Source organism: Pongo pygmaeus, chromosome 22, assembly GCF_028885625.2.
Source record: "Pongo pygmaeus isolate AG05252 chromosome 22, NHGRI_mPonPyg2-v2.0_pri, whole genome shotgun sequence".
NCBI lineage: Eukaryota > Metazoa > Chordata > Mammalia > Primates > Hominidae > Pongo > Pongo pygmaeus.
The window spans coordinates 46,659,286-46,675,957 of NC_072395.2; the positions used below are offsets into that span (position 1 = coordinate 46,659,286).

The 16,672-nt window shown below is 37.5% G+C and overlaps 1 protein-coding gene across 3 annotated transcripts in view; it reads left to right on the forward strand.

The window, feature by feature from the left end:
* The window catches only part of ITSN1 (intersectin 1), a 254,550-nt gene that overhangs the window by 138,676 nt on the left and 99,202 nt on the right, over positions 1 to 16,672 (forward strand). For all 3 annotated transcript variants that reach the window (XM_054468745.2, XM_054468746.2, XM_054468747.2), the window contains exons 15-18: positions 41 to 128; positions 565 to 704; positions 12,828 to 12,955; positions 15,865 to 16,094. In XM_054468745.2, the coding sequence (XP_054324720.2) occupies positions 41 to 128; positions 565 to 704; positions 12,828 to 12,955; positions 15,865 to 16,094 (586 nt within the window). The remainder of the gene's footprint in view (positions 1 to 40; positions 129 to 564; positions 705 to 12,827; positions 12,956 to 15,864; positions 16,095 to 16,672) is intronic.

The following is a 16,672-nucleotide window of genomic DNA, read 5'->3' on the forward strand; positions in this document are numbered from 1 at the left end:
TTCCCTGTCATTCATTACTATTTTCCTCCTTCCTTCCCAGGAATCTCAGCAAATGCTTGGAAGACTTATTCCAGAAAAACAGATACTTAATGACCAATTAAAACAAGTTCAGCAGAACAGTTTGCACAGTAGGTGTCTTATTTTTAAAGTTGACCTTTTCTTTACTCTTTCTTTTTTTGAGATGGAGTTCACTCTGTCCCCCAGGCTGGAGTGCAGTGGCGCTCCACTGTAACCTCTGCCTCCTGGGTTCAAGATTCTCTTGCCTCAGCCTCCCAAGCAGCTGGGACTACAGGTGCATGCCACCACACCCAGCTAGTTTTTGTATTTTTAGTAGAGATGGGGTTTCACTATATTGGCCAGGCTGGTCTCGAACTCCTGACCCCAGGTGATCCGCCCGCTTTGGTCCCCCAAAGTGCTGGGATTACAGATGTAGGCCACCGTGCCCGGCCTTTTCTTATTTTTTAACCAGCAAGAATTTCCTTAAGTGAAATGAGAACATTACAAAACATTTTCCTCACTGCAAATTAAAGTTTTTCTTATCTTTGCAATGTTTTTCTAAAATAGGAGATTCACTTGTTACACTTAAAAGAGCCTTAGAAGCAAAAGAACTAGCTCGGCAGCAGCTACGAGACCAACTGGATGAAGTGGAGAAAGAAACTAGATCAAAACTACAGGAGATTGATATTTTCAATAATCAGCTGAAGGTAACTCTTCTATGTGTACCTGCATGTATGTCCTACCTTTAATTTTTTTAACTGTCCAAATGATTAGTTGCTATTTAATCACAGGCAGAAAAATTTATTATGCCATTGTGAGACAATCTAAATTGCACTTTTCTCCTTGAAAATATAAAAATTAATTTGGCATCTGTAAATTAGGGCTGAATGAGTGGCCCCAGCATGACATCTATTTTTAACCTGAATCACATTTTGACACATCTCCATTCTTTTGTCTGTTTATAGTCACATCAAGTTGAGTCCAAAAGCTTTATCTTTCTTATGTTCTTTGAATACTACTAAAAGGGATTGTTTTCTTTTTTAAAACTAATAATTTTTCTGCCACTTCTTATCTTCATTGCGCTTAAATGTAGATCTTTATTTTGTTACCTCATTTTTAAATCTTACTGTTTAGTGGAGTAATTGCTTTTGTCTCTTGTGGCAGAAGTGGTGTATGGTTTTGTCACATTTGCACAGTAAAATTGGGAAAATGCCAAAACTCTGAGGAAATGTAAAATGGTTAGATCACAGCCTCTTTCAGATTTGGTATTTGTGATTTAACTTTACAACTGTATCATCTTAAGAATGTTAGTTCTTGGCCGGGCGTGGTGGCTCATGCCTGTAATCCCAGCCCTTTGGGAGGCCGAGGCAGGCGGATCACGAGGTCAGGAGATCGAGACCATCCTGGCTAACACGGTGAAACCCCGTCTCTACTAATCATATAAAAAATTAGCCAGGTGTGGTGGTGGGCGCCTGTAGTCTCAGCTACTTGGGAGGCTGAGGCAGAAGAATGGTGTGAACCCAGGAGGCGGAGCTTGCAGTGAGCCAAGATCACGCCACTGCACTCCAGCCTGGGTGACAGAGCAAGACTCTGTCTCAAAAAAAACAGGAATGTTAATTCTTAAAATCAGAACACAAACGGTTTATTTCTTATAAACAATCATATACTACTTTAGATGTATGTAGATATTAGCGTTTTTGTTATTCTTATAAGAAATTGGATGTTATACTTTTTTCCCCTCCAAATATTTGTTTTCCTTTTCTGACTTAAAATTCTTTTTAGCCAATTCAGCTTTTGACAGTAGGAAGAAGTAAAACTCCTATTCTATAATTCTAAAAACAAAATTAAAAATTAGCATATTTGTAACTTTTATAATAGTTGACCTTTGGATTGAGATTCTAGGCCAAATTGTCTAGACATCTGAGTTTGAGGTATGTGTGCTGTTCTTTCAGAGTATTAGGTAATGATCTTTTCTCAATTGTACAATTCCAGGAAAGTGCTCTTAGGGGAAATATTATTTGAGCCAACTTAGTGTTTTTCTTCACTTTGCTTTCATGCTTACATGGTGTGTGTATGTGTGTACACTATATATGTTCTATATTCATGCATATATGATTATGTGTGGTATGTCAGTATTGGAAGTACAGCTGTAAATTAACCATCTCTAGAATAAGTGCAATTAAAAACAAAATGAAAAAACAAAAAAGAATAAGTTCAGTTAAAGTATGCTCACATTAACTTTCATTGTCACTTGTCTCTTTTATAAGCAAAAAAAAAAAAAAAAAAATAGCACTGTTGCAAAGCCTGCATTGCTTTTTAATAGTCTCTTGGGATATAAACTGTTAAATATTAAGCTTTCTTCTGAACCCAGGCAGTAGTCCAGATTTGTGCCTTCACATTAAGATTCTTTTTCTAGAAATTTGACTCCCCTAAACAAGGTTCAGGTATTAGAAAATGATACTCTAGTGAGAGGCTTTTGATAAATGTCTAGAAGATTAAATAATTTTGGTGATTGAATTTCTGTTGCCATTACTAAAGAGAACACCCTTAATATGTGGCGAGTCACCCCTACTTTGTTTAATCGACTATGGCTGCTTTCAGTATCACAGAGTTTCTTACATAAAGGCCAATTTTCGCCCCCTTTTCCACTAGCCTTTTTTCCAAATATGCTTATTTTTAAATAAGAATATTTCTTCTTGTTTTTTAATTTTAATTTTGGCTTTCTCTTCTTACCTTTAATTAATATGATGAGTTTAAAAAAATCATAGGTCAGGCCGGGTACGGTGGCATGTGCCTGTAATCCCAGCACTTTGGGAGGCAGGTGGATCACTTGAGCAGGTGGATCATTCGTGACCAGCCTGGGCAAAAGGGTGAAACCCTGTCTCTACAAAAAAAAAAAAAAAAAAAAAAAACCACAAAAATTCGTCGGGTATGGTGGCGTGTGCCTGTAGTCCCAGCTACTTGGGAAGCTGAAGTCAGAGAATCACTTGAGTCTGGGAGGTCGGGGCTGCAGTGAGCCATGATTGTGTCACTGCACTCCTGCCTGGGCAACAGAGTGAGACCCTGTCTCAAAAAACAAACAAACAAACAAAACAGTAAACAAATCACAGGTCAGTATAACTATATTGTTTTGTTATTTAACACGCATTTGGAGGACTTAGTGAATATGTTGTGTTATGGTTATTATCTCTAGTATTCCTCTCAAACCTGGTAAAGCCAAAACAAATAATTAAATTGGAGAATCAAAAGATTTATAGAATTTGATTGAGACAACTCAGAGATGGATTTATCATTTAGTCTCTTAAGTGTCACTTGCCCACTTTCTTTGTTGTAGCCACACTGGAAAATGAAATACTTTTTTTCTGACTTTAGAGCATGTGTCCATTAGCAACTATGTTTTCTTGGATGAAGAGATGGGCCAGGAGGAGCCAGTTTCCTGACTCTTGGGGTTTCTTCAGTTCCCCTCTTGATCGGCAGTGCCTTTAGAGCATCCACACAGATGATGCAAAAATTACTTCTGCCTTCCTGGGATGTGTCATTTCACACATCTAACCTGATGATGTGAATTTACTGTATCCTAAACCTTCCTTTCCCTAACGGAAGCCAGCTGGAGAGTACAGAAAAGAAATTAGGGCTTCCTGTTCTTTTGTATTTCATGTTCACGTAGATTGTTCACCTGGAAGAAGGAAATGCAATTCCCTTATTACAGATTAGTACCGTAACACTGGAGGAGTACCTTACAGAGTACAGAATTTTAAAAATAGTTGATCAGGATACTAAATCTATATTAAGTGGCTGGCTCCACAAATGAGGATAACATTTAACAAAAACTGATTCTCACTATTTTGGGTAAATTGCAATAAGTCATTCACCTACTTTGATGCATGCTCAGAGTTATGTCCAGTTTCTTAGGTATAAAGGTAATACAGGGAATAATCGTACCCTGGTTCAGCCCAGATTCTGAGTTATAAGACAGTGATTAGGAAGTATAGGAAGCGTATTTAGTCAAAAAACTAAATACACTTATTCTTTCCTTTTCTTTTAACATACAGTCTGATTTAGTTCTTTCTTCTAGAATGTCTTGCTCAGATTAATTTGTCTTTTGTGGGTTTCTCCCATTTTCTTCAGTTCAGGAAGAATTAACATTCCTCCCTTCCCTACCCAAAATCTGATAAGCAAAGATAGAAATTCTCAAAGCATTAATTAAAGAGGAAAAAGTTACGGGTTAACAGGTATTTGTCTCGTATAGGAAACAACCTATTGAAAACATAAGGCATACTTATAATTGTGGTCTTCTGTTAAATGGCTCCATATTCAAAGTCGTGGGCCTTTAAGTTTCTACCTAATCCATGGAAATTGAAGGCTCATTTTTTGTTTTCCAAAAAAGGCTGTTTTTCCATGCATTTTAATAGATATTTACCTTTTAGGTGTCATATTTATATATTCAGAAAAAGATCCTAAGATGTAAATATCTTTCTATTTACCACCCAAACCAATAATTACTTGAGAAAGGAAATAGGAATCTTACTGTAGCGAGTAAACTTTGCTTTTGGGTTTTAAATAAGTCTGTAAAAACAGAGAGGGTGGGAGAAGAGGAGAAACGATAGCACCCTGAAATATTGAAGCTCTTATGCTATAAATTCCCCAACTGGCAGCCTTTGTACTTATGCTGTCCTTGCTATGCGTGATAAATTTTAGGTTTTTGATTATCAAATGAAATATTTGAACAGTGAATTAACCAGGAATAATTAATTTTATTGTGATTATTGCTCGCATGGATTAGTACATCTTAAAATAGTTTTAATTCAGTGGATAAAATTTATTTACCATTAATTTCTGCTTTTAAAATGTGTTCTATATGTAACAAATACCTTATTAAGAAATCGGTAGTCTTCTCAAACCCACATTCTAGAAAGAACAATTTAAAATTATTATCTATGACTTCTACTTCAGTTTACACAAAAATTAAAACTCCCCTTTTTTGGAGACTCTGTGTACCAAAAGGGTGGTTGTTTTTCTTACACACAGTGCTTACCTATAGGCATAAAATTATGAGTCAAACAAGTGTTAAATAACATTACTGCCAGGACTTTTTGGACAGTAGCACCTGACTTTACCTTGACCTTGGCGATGTCAGTAGTTATTGTAGCAGTTTTCCTTGGCACTGACAGCCTAATGTTCCATATTTTAATGTCTTAGCTCTAACATGGAGCAGCAGCACAGAGTACAGCTTGTAGTTTTCCTTTAAGAGGTCAAATAAGGAGAATCCAACACCCAACGGAGCTAGATTTTATGTTTCATGTTGAAAAGTTGAGTCCTTGTTGGTTCCTGTCTAGTCAGTGTGTACTGGACAAGTCCTAATGTGAATGGCCGTTTACATTTGAGCATTTCTTTCTTCCAGTCAGTGGCAATGGAGGAGGCAGTGTTGCAGTGCCTGGCAGTTCTCCTGGGCTGCGTCATCCACTTAGACTTCTTTCTAAAGGTCTCCATGCCCTACTCAGGCAATGCACATCTTTCTCAGACTAAGAATGATGAACCATCTCCAGCTCTGTGCTTCAGTTTCCCCTGCGCAGATGAGTGCTCAGTGTCTTAAGATAGCATTTACCATGAAGTACTAAGCCTTCTTTATAAAAGTTAATTATTAGTTATTATTAATCGTGGAGTATGATTGATTCTTTCCTATTGATGAGTTGCGTGTGTGTATGGTGGTGTAAACTGAATTACAAGCTGGACAAGGTACTGTATACTGTAGTCTTGTCTTTTTAACAAGCATTTTAGATCATTGAATTTGAGCTTGTCTGCAAAAATGTGAAAGCGCTCGGTTGTTATTTGGGTCATGTGCATGTTTCCGTCATGGGAGACACACTGTGATGAGTATACTATTCCAAATGTGTATAGCATTTTATTTTCTAGCAAAGTTTGAATATTTAAGACTAATTCACAATTATGATTTAATTCCTTAGTATACTTGGGAAATCCAGGCTTCTAAAATTAGACACAAGAGGCTGTTAGAAATATAAATTCTCCCCATAATGCTACCTGTTCTAAAAATTGCTCTTAGAACTGAATCGATGTTGAAATGAGAAGTCCAGTTGTAGTAAATGAGGTTGTTTGCTTAACTAAAGCCTTTATACTCTTGGTTTGTCAGACACTAGCTTTCATGGGAGGCACATTCATTATGAAGGCAGTGAAAGGCAAAATGTTTAGCAACCAGAGGAATAAAGAAAAGAGCTGGAGAAAACTCTAGAACAGAGTGAGAAGTCAGGGAAAAAATGCTTGTGAAGGGAAACAATGAAGGAGAAAGACTCAGAAAGAGGAGGCACAGAGACAGCGAGAGAAATCGTGTGAATTAATATAGCCATGTTGCTTTCTCATAATTAGTAGAATCATGTTTGGTTCTTTCATTTTGTTCAAGCTAAAATCTTATTTTTACCTGTATGATCCTTTGGAAAAGACCTCTTCTGCACAGAAGTAATAAAGTGCTCTGACTCATTCTGTCAGATTCTGCACCATACCAGTAGGCTGCTTGGTTGAGTTTTTTACTTATAGCGTGGGGTTTTTTTCTTTTTAAGGTTGTAAAAATTTAATAAAAGGTAATTTGGGAAAGGGTTAAGAAGAACTCAATCTTTTGAAAAAATACTTTCTTCTCTTAATGGAATATTGCTTTGTGACTGAAGCAGACACTTTGAGGGAAATTCAGATTTTCAGGACAAACTGGAATCAGTTTTCTCTTTCTGGTAATACTTCCCAAGGGTACTTCCCAAAGCCTCATGGCGGAGGGTGTCTAATTACCTTTTCCTGTTGCAGAGAGGACAGGAGCTTCTAGCTCTTCTGCCCACCCCCTTCCACACACACACCTTGCTCCAATCTCCCTTAGCACTTGTGACACACTGACTACCATTTTGTGCCGTGGGAAATAGTTTTATTATTTTGTTAAATATTGACTTCAAATTTAAATTTTTGAACATGTTTTCAAACAGTATATCCCCTTTCAGAATTTAAATAACCAATCAGGCCAGGTGCAGTGGCTCATCCCTATAATCCTAGCACTTTGGGAGTTCGAGGCAAGTGGATCACTTGAGGTCAGGAGTTTGAGACCAGCCTGGGCAACATGGCAAAATCCCATCTCTACTAAAAATACAAAAATTGGCTGGGTGTGGTGGCACGCACCTGTAATCCCAGCTGCTTGGGAGGCTGAGGCAGGAGAATCACTTGAACTTCATCTCGGCAGAGGTTGCAGAGAGCCGAGATCATGCCACTGCACTCCAGCCTGGGCAACAGAGCAGGACTCCATCTCAGATAAATAAATAAATGAATAACCAATCAGTATATATTTTTCTGTATAGTCCTCTCACTTTTAATGCATCACGAATGAATAAACATAGCCTGATACAGTGACGTGTATCTCAGGAGGCTGAGGTGGGAGGATCACATGAAGCCCAGACGTTCAAGGCTATGATCGTGCCTGTGAATAGCCACTGTACTCCAGCCTGGACAACACAGTGAGACCCTGTCTCTAAATAAATAAATTTTTTAAATGAATGAATAAATTTATAATTTTGTGATAAATGGGCTATGAGTTTACCTTGATTTGGGTATAGTTTCTGTGTTCTGAAATCGTTATTTTTCAAAATTTTCCATACAGGCACAAGTTCTCACCTCATGGGGTTTGTTAACTGGCTTTCTTTAATAGCTCTTGATTTGTTTCACAACCACTTAATTTGAAAAAGTTAATGTATTTTAAAACTCGAAAGGCCTTCTATAAATTTTGATACCGTATACTACATATTATCCCTAGGTGAGAAATAATGTTTATTTACAGAAAAGCACTTCCACTTCGGAGTTTTTATGGATGTGATATTATAGATAAACACCTGAAATTTCTGATGCTGGTAGCTACATCATTTTTTAATGAGGTCAATTTAATGTTATTATAAATGTTGTATGTGAGCTAAATAATTTTATCTTGATTTATGGTGTTGAGTTCATGAAATTTAAGTAATTAAGTTATGTTTGTTTTTGTCTCTCATTTCCAAGAGACATCCTGAGGCGAACCAAAAGCAAAATCCTTCAAAAAAGTTAAATATCTAAATCAGCAAATACATGTCCATTAACTGCTAGTCTCCTTTCATAGACCCCTGTTGCTATTTTTTTTCTCTTCATATACATTATGCAAAGTAATGTTTATGAAAAGGAATCCTATATATTGTTCAGGTGCATGCTACTTTATATTTCAAGTAATATTGTTTCACATAATACATGACCAGATGAAGGAGAAACAGTCACAGTTATTAAATCAAGTGATTCTGTGCCTTTTAGCTTAGCAATAGAACAAACATCTTCAGTAAACTTGAGCCACATTTCTCAGGGGAAAAATAGTTGGATTTTCTTGGGTATTCAATTTGTCAAACAGATTGCTTTTGAAATACTTTGGCTCTATGCCATAGGATGTCCAAAGATGTTTTATGGTTCAAATATCTTAGTTCTTTAGGGGAAATAAGAGACTTTTCCCTCTTTGGTCTAGGGAAGAAAATTAAAAGCAAGTTGATTTTCATTTATCTTAACTAATACAAAACAGAATCTTGATATGCCAGTAATTTTTTATTGTGGTTCATGAGCTGGGCTTGATCAAAGACCGGTCCCTTGAGACTAATAAAAGCTGTGAGCTTTCTCCACCAGAAAAATGCCCATATACCCCAAGTCTGCATGCAACATAGTATCCACAGGGCTGAAGCTTATTCATGGAACCTGGTTAAGAAACTCTGTATTTTCATGATTCTGAATAAATTGTGATTTTTAAAAAAAACTTATTTTAATATTTAATATTAATATTTAATATATGTGTGTAGTATATATACTACACATTTTATAGTTTTATTTTTCCTGCATAAGTATTTGTTACATGCAGCTAAAATTTCTTGACTACTTAATAATTTCTTATTTAAGAAAGTACTGTAATTATGTTTTATTGGAAGATAATATCAAATTATTATATACTCTACCTAGTGTAAAACATGTCATACACTTCAATAGAATTCATAAAAGAAAAATCAAAATTCTACAGTCCATACTATATTGCTAGATTAATATCCAGCCAAGAAACATGTTTTTGTAGAGTTACTGGTTTTAGAAAAAAAAAATCACTTAATTTTAGGAAGAACCAAGTGAGATACTGACTTTTGATTCGTGGTAATTTCTTGTTTGTTTTCTTTCTGTTATAATAGCAAAATAACTGTGACAAATTCCATGTGGATTTAATAGAATTTGCAGGGTCATTTAAACCAAGTTGCCTACGAGGAAAAGTTGATACTTTTTCAGTGTGGTGAAATTTTCCTTAGCCATTTCCCCCAATAATTTGCTCATTTCTTAGATATGTAATTTAATGGCACCAGATTTGTTTGTCACTTTGAATTTTTTTTTTTCTGAAAGAGTTAAAAGGATACTTCTTAATAACTGTAACTATACTTGAGTCTCTTTAATAGTATGGAAAAGAATGAGAGAATAGTGTAGCCATCTGCTCCCCTATGTGAAAGGACTGGGTGTTCTACAAGGACTTTGTTGTGGCAAAGGAAGGAGAGTCATTTACTCATTTTTTAAAGAGTTTATTTCTTCATTCTATAGATTGCCTTCTCAGAAGTTCAACTTTTTAAAAAGCTTATCAACTTAGAAATCATCCATGTTCTGCTTATTTTGATTCATGCCATAGTAAACTCTTTAAGTCCAAGAAAAGAGAAGACCCAGAATGCCTGCCTCTGGGCAGCATGTTGATTTCCTTAAAACTGTGTATCTCAGCAGTGTTTGACTTGGATGAAGGAAATGATAGAAAAAACTTTGCCATCTTGAAATCTGGATCATAAGGTGCCAGAGCCTTCTGTTAGCTTATTTGTCATCTTTTATTTTATGGTTCCTGCAAGCTCCATTCCTTGGAGGTACTTGAAACTGCAGCTTTCATAATCAGTTCCTAAGATCGGTTCAAATGCTGCTATACTCAAAAACAAGTGTGTTTAAAAATTTAAGTATCTTTTTTCATGTATTTGATACATTTAAAAATTATTTTTGAAACTGTGTCATAGGTAGGTTTTTTTTCTGTAGATTCTTCAAAATCACTTTTTGTTACAAGCTTTTCAATTTTATAGTCTCTCCTAATGTATTACTAGCTTTACTTACATCTGGTAATCAATGATCTATAAATCCATATCCAGTTACAAGAGCCTAGTATAGAAAGGAAATGTGCAGTGTAATTCTTGGGGAAAAATGAAAAATCTTCATTTGTGCCTATGGCTTATCTATTATAGTATGTTGATACATCGTGGCCAGTGTCCATTCTGGTTGTGCAGTACCTGTTGTTGAATATTTTGAATATCACTCATAAATACATTTTTTCCTGGATGAAATAAGGACTTTTCTTTATTTAATATATAATCAGATTCCTGAACATCAAGCTGAAATGTTATTTCTCTTCGTCATTTCTTACTCCTTTGTATTTAATTTCAGCTCAGGGTTATTTTGCTTACGCATTTTTCACTTATTCTTGCAGTTAAGAATAAAATTCTAAATAAAACAGACACTGAAATAAATACTCATGTGATGAACAATGTCTAAGATTTAACAGATCCCAAAACTAGAAGAACACCTAAAGATCATCTATTCTGATTCATCTGCCAGCTCATGTCAGGGACCTGAGATTAGAATCCTGGTTTCTTGATTCCCAGTTCTGTACCTTTTTCATTTTTTTTATTTTTTTTTGAGACCGAGTCTTGCTTATCTCGGCTCACTGCAAGCTCCGCCTCCTGGGTTCCCGCCATTCTCCTGCCTCAGCCTCCCGAGTAGCTGGGACTACAGGCGCCCGCCCCCATGCCCGGCTAATTTTTTGTATTTTTAGTAGAAACAGGGTTTCTCCGTGTTAGCCAGGGTGGCGTACCTTTTAAGTATAGTCTTTCTCTGTAAATTATTTTTTCTGAACCTATTTAAGAATTTGATGGTATTGAAAATGAAATTTTCATTAATATTATTACTGATTATTTATTCTTGAGTCCAGGTTACTATGAAAACCAATACTGCTGATTTTTTAACACATTAAAATTAAGTTTTACCTCCCTTGGTATGGCAGTGAGAAAGATGATGAAAAATGGACTTCTTTCTCCCTAGGGTTGATTTTCTGATCTCAGCACTTTAAACAGTCAGTGTGAGGCTTCATCATTGCTTTCCAGTCTTAGCTTTCTTTTCCTCTTCCCTCTGTTCCACATGTCAGGTCTGCTGCCATAGGGAACAGTCCAATTTGCGCCTTACAAAGGTACCTTTTCCTGCTGTGTCCTGCTTGGATGTTCCCAGTGTCATCTGCTAGGTTCCCCATTGAAGCCCCTTCTTCCTTTCTTTTCCTTCCTTCCCCCTTCTTTCCTTTCCTTTTTTCCTCCTTCCCTTCTTCTCCATTTTCCCCTTCCCCTTTTCCTCCAGTACCTTCCTCTTCCTAAGTACCTCCCCCCAGACCCCTAATCTCCAGTTAAACTTTTTCTTTTATCTCATTGTTCTCTTTTAAAGCCTCTCAGCGTCACTTACAGTTTATAAAACATTTGTGTATGCATTTTAACTTTAACCTTAGCAAAATTAGTAGGAAAAGGTTAGCCTAACCCTTAGGATTTTTTTCCAATAACAAGTGTATTTTAATACTGACTTTCTACGACAAACCGTCTATCTTTGTTGTTCAATCTCTGAATGAATCTAAAGGTAGGAATTTTAGGGCCTGGAAGAAACCCGCCCATCTAGTCTTGCCAGTGAGAAAGGTGATAGAAGACAGGGCAAATCTTAGTCCTTAACTCTCCACATAGAGATCCCTGGGCCATGTACTGGGAGGACCAGCCCTGGTTAGATCAAGAAATCAACTGGAAAGATACCTTGGCTCTACTGGGCACTTTGACTCATCTGATTTATTGTTGGCCCATGTAAGACGAGTTTCAGTGACTCAGTCTATTGGTGACCATTTGATTTCTGTGGAATCAGGGAGTTTCTTTCTCAGCAGACGTTTCCTTGTTCTTCATATTTTCAGGTGTCTAAACCTGTGACTCAAGTACTTTAAATATCATAGAATGCATTTTATTTTCAGTAGCCTGCTAAGGAAATTACTGCTATTCCTGCAGCTAGTAGTATCAAGTGAGGAAATTGGATCCAAGGTAGTCATCATCAAATTATAGCTTTTTACTTTCAACCTGATTGCTGGTTTAGTTTGGAGCAGTTAGCAACTTGAAGGATACATTTAGGAAGAAAAGATGCTCTGGAAGAGGTGTAATTTGAAGAAAAATAGACCCTGGGGGGAAGAATTGAGGTCAAAGAATTGAGGAGCAAAGAGATGTCCATTTGTTCTAAGGCAGCTTAGTGAAAGGTGGAGGTGAGGTTTGAATGGAGGTAGTCAGTGAAGAAGAGGCATCTGTATTTTCAAAGCCAGTAAAGGTTGGTGTTGATTGATAATCAAAAGAAGCTTAAGTTTTATTCATGATCATCGTCATATCTTGGAACTGGTTATGTTCCATTATGATTGCTGTGCCTTTAGCAGCAGAGCTCACCTCCTGCCCTTCGCTAGCAGGTTTCTTCTAGAGCAGATCATGGAAAATGGTGTAATGTGTATGGCTCATTAGAATGTAATCTTAAGTGGCCTTTGGAAATCAGTCACGTCAAAATGTGGTGTGATTCTAGCTTTCCAAGTTGACTTTTTCCAACTCTGAAACATTATCTCCTAAGTGTCCTAGGCTTCCCACTATGAAATGTTGCATGCTGATAAATAGTTGATGTACCTGTCACTCATGTCGCTACATGAACTGTTTCTCGGTTAATTATAGGAACTAAGAGAAATACACAATAAGCAACAACTCCAGAAGCAAAAGTCCATGGAGGCTGAACGACTGAAACAGAAAGAACAAGAGCGAAAGATCATAGAATTAGAAAAACAAAAAGAAGAAGCCCAAAGGTGAGTCTTCTTTGGATTGTGGACTCATCTGGAAGGAACTTTGAGGATTTACTATTCTTTGCCTGGCTTCTCCAAGTAGTTACTGCAACCAGAAAGAGCCTTCAGTCTTTAGTGTGCGTGTGAAGTGTGAGTGCAAACCCAAACAAGTGTATATATGAATCTTTGCATATATCAGTACCCTCTGAAGTTTTTGGTTAGTTCCCAGAGCTCTCTCAAGCTACTACTATGTAGATAGATGGAATTATACAAGGAAATTGGGACACTTGGTGTGCTCATTTGCATGCTAATGGCCAGTTCACAGCCTTTTACTAACAGCTAACGGGGGTTGAAATGCCTGGTTTAAAATCCAAGCCACTGAGCTAGCGCCCCACACAGGGCTTCTCCAGCAGGGTCAGGGTGGGCCCCTTCTTCTGTTTTTCAACTGCAAATTAAACTTTAGTACAAAAGGGGGAAATTTGCCACTGCTGCTTAGTGCATAGGATACAGACATGTTTTTATCTGTTTTAGTTTGAAGATTTGTGTTTGTGATATTTTTATTTTTACTTATAACTTACTGTAGTAAATTGTAGAAATTTGTGTCTGATTTTGTTACTGGGTATTTGCCTTTTAAATGTCAGTTAATTTTAGACTCCGCAAAACAAAAATGACCAAATGTCCCAATGACAGCCTGTAAATTATAAAAGTTGGTAATTGAAATTAGATTAAGGCCAGGCACGGTGGCTTACGCCTGTAATCCCAGCACTTTGGGAGGCCGAGGTGGGCGGATCACGAGGTCAAGATATTAGGACCATCCTGGCCAACCTGGTGAAACCCTATTTCTATTAAAAATGCAAAAAATTAGCTGGGTACGGTGGCACGCGCCTGTAGTCCCAGCTACTTGGGAGGCTGAGGCAGGAGGATCACTTGAACTCAGGAGGCGGAGGTTGCAGTGAGCTGAGATCATGCCACTGCACTCCAGCCTGGCAACAGAGCAAGACTCTGTCTCAAGAAATTAGATTAAAAAGACGAAGAAATGGATACTTGAGGCAAGTCGTTGACTTCAGTGGGCTGAGTTCAGTTAACCTGCCGAGAGCTGTGCATACTTTCTTATGGGTATATAGAGTCTTCTGTTTGTTTTTCAGTGCCAGTGGGGAGGTATCTGGGGTCCCAAACCAATTTACAGGATTGTTTTATGGTTTTCTTGGGGGTCAGACTAAGAATCTCCTCCTTGGATGTACTGATTAACTCCATCCTTTTCTTACCTCTAGAGTTTATAAAATGCTTTTATTATTCACACTATACCACACTGAACTGTTAAATTCCTACAGTGTAGAAATAAACATAAAATACAGAAAAATACATAAAATAGCATAATACAGAAAATAGCATAAAAATATAATATGGAATATGTATTCCAATTATATAGATAAAAACTGCAAATTAACGTCAGAAATTAGATGGTTATACACTATATATGGTGACCTTTATTGGTAGAAAATATAAAGTAATTCTTTTTTTTTTTTTTTTTAATTTTTTATTTTTTGAGACGGAGTCTCGCTCTGTCACCCAGGCTGGAGTGTAGTGGCACGATCTCGGCTCACTGCAACCTCCGCCTCCCAGGTTCAACCGACTCTCCTGCCTCAGCCTCCCAAGTAGCTGGGACTACAGGTGTGCGCTACCACGCCCAGCTCATTTTTATATTATTAGTAGAGATGGGGTTTCACCATGTTGGTCTAGAACTCCTGGCTGGTCTAGAACTCCTGACCTCATGATCTGCCCTCCTCAGCCTCCCAAAGTGCTGGGATTACAGGCATGAGCCACCGTGCCTGGCCACTGTTTTTATTATGGTTTTTTTGTTGTCATGAATAACAATATCCTTACACCTCCAAAAAATGTTTTTATACTTTCTTAAAAGACATTTTAAAAATTGTAAATAAAATGTTTAAGATTTAAGTTTAAAGACTTCTGCATTAATATTTCACATTCATACAGAGTAGAAATAAATGTAATTTTTTGACAATGGAGAATAAAAGTATAATTTGTTTCAATTATGTTCCCATGGCAGATTCCTAATTCTAGCCGATGACCTGTGTGCGTTAGCCATGTCACAGGATGGCAGTTCAGGGTGGAGACTCTGGGACCAGGCTGCCTGGGATTGAAGCCCATGCATATATGGCTGTGTGACATGGACAAGTCATCTAATATCTCTGCCCCAGCTCCCTCATTTGTAAAATGGTAGTAATACTAGGGCTACCAACCTGATTCGCAGTTTAAAGGAGTTAATATATGGGGAGCTAGTTATTATTTTATCATTTGTTATTACATATTAGTTTCATTTAAAGTATTTTCTGACTTTATAAAGTATTATGGATTGAGAAAAATCATTCTCAGTCTTTTACTGTGGGTTTCAGGTTGAGGCCATCAAAAATTTCAAGGCCTAGATTTAATTACAATTATCTATTTGTGGTAGCTACTTTGAAAAACAAAATCCAAGTAGTTGAAGTCAATAAAACAATCCCTTGCTTTCAACTTCAGGTTTGGGGAGCAACGTGTGTGCATGTAAATGTGTTGTTCTCTTTGCTGGGGGGAAATTTTTACAGTGTTGGGTGTATTTTATTTTTATAGAAATTATGTTCTCTGTTGGCTTTGTTTGTTTTGTCAGTTTAATACCAGCTTTATTATTAAGAAGTATTTTTCTTATTCTTGTAACCACTTTGTAAAATACATCAGAAATTTTCTGTGTTTTCCTAAATCATGTGATTTCTTCTCACTCAGAACTGGAGCCCTGATTCAGTTGCCCCATCTGAAGAACAATGTTCCCTTGATGTTCCCATCCCATTTACTGGATGGAGCTTTTTTTGTGAAAAGAGGCAACAGTAGTGTTAACTTAGAGTTGCTTTCTTGCTGTAATCAAGCGTGTTTGTTGGCAGACGAGCTCAGGAAAGGGACAAGCAGTGGCTGGAGCATGTGCAGCAGGAGGACGAGCATCAGCGACCAAGAAAACTCCACGAAGAGGAAAAATTGAAAAGGGAGGAGAGTGTCAAAAAGAAGGATGGCGAGGAAAAAGGCAAACAGGAAGCACAAAACAAGCTGGGTCGGCTTTTCCATCAACACCAAGAACCAGCTAAGCCAGCTGTCCAGGCACCCTGGTCCACTGCAGGTATTAGAAGCCAAAAATAATTCTAGAAAATAAGTCATCTTCTCTCCCAGATCCTCCTGAAAAATGCCCATATCTCATCAGGACCCGTCTTGCCTACATTAACAGATGAGAACGTCAGTCTCTTATTTTGAGCATGGCCAGCTCTTCTTTCCCCAGGGTCATTTGAGATCTGTGTAATTCTCCCACCGCCGTGCCAGCCTCTGGCCCACATCACACTGACATCCACACGAGTCCTCTACGGAGTTCACAAGTGCCGTGAAGTTCCACTGGTCTTATATGCTGCAAAAGAACCTGCTGTTTCTCTGGTTTGTTATTTCCCTCCCTGGAATTTCTGAGCTGTTTCTGCAACAGAAAGTGGCACCTTTTGCCCCTGCCTCCACTGATGGGGCATTCGCTGTCTTTGGTCTGCATTGCATAAAACTGCTTTTACTTTTTGAAAAATGGCAGCGTTTTACCCTTTGAACATAATTTGCCTTTTCTTTACTTCTCCTTTCTTTCTTCTCTTTTCTTTTCTTTTTTCTTTGAGACAGAGTCTCACTCTGTCGTCTAGGCTAGAGTGCAGTGGCACACTTATAGTT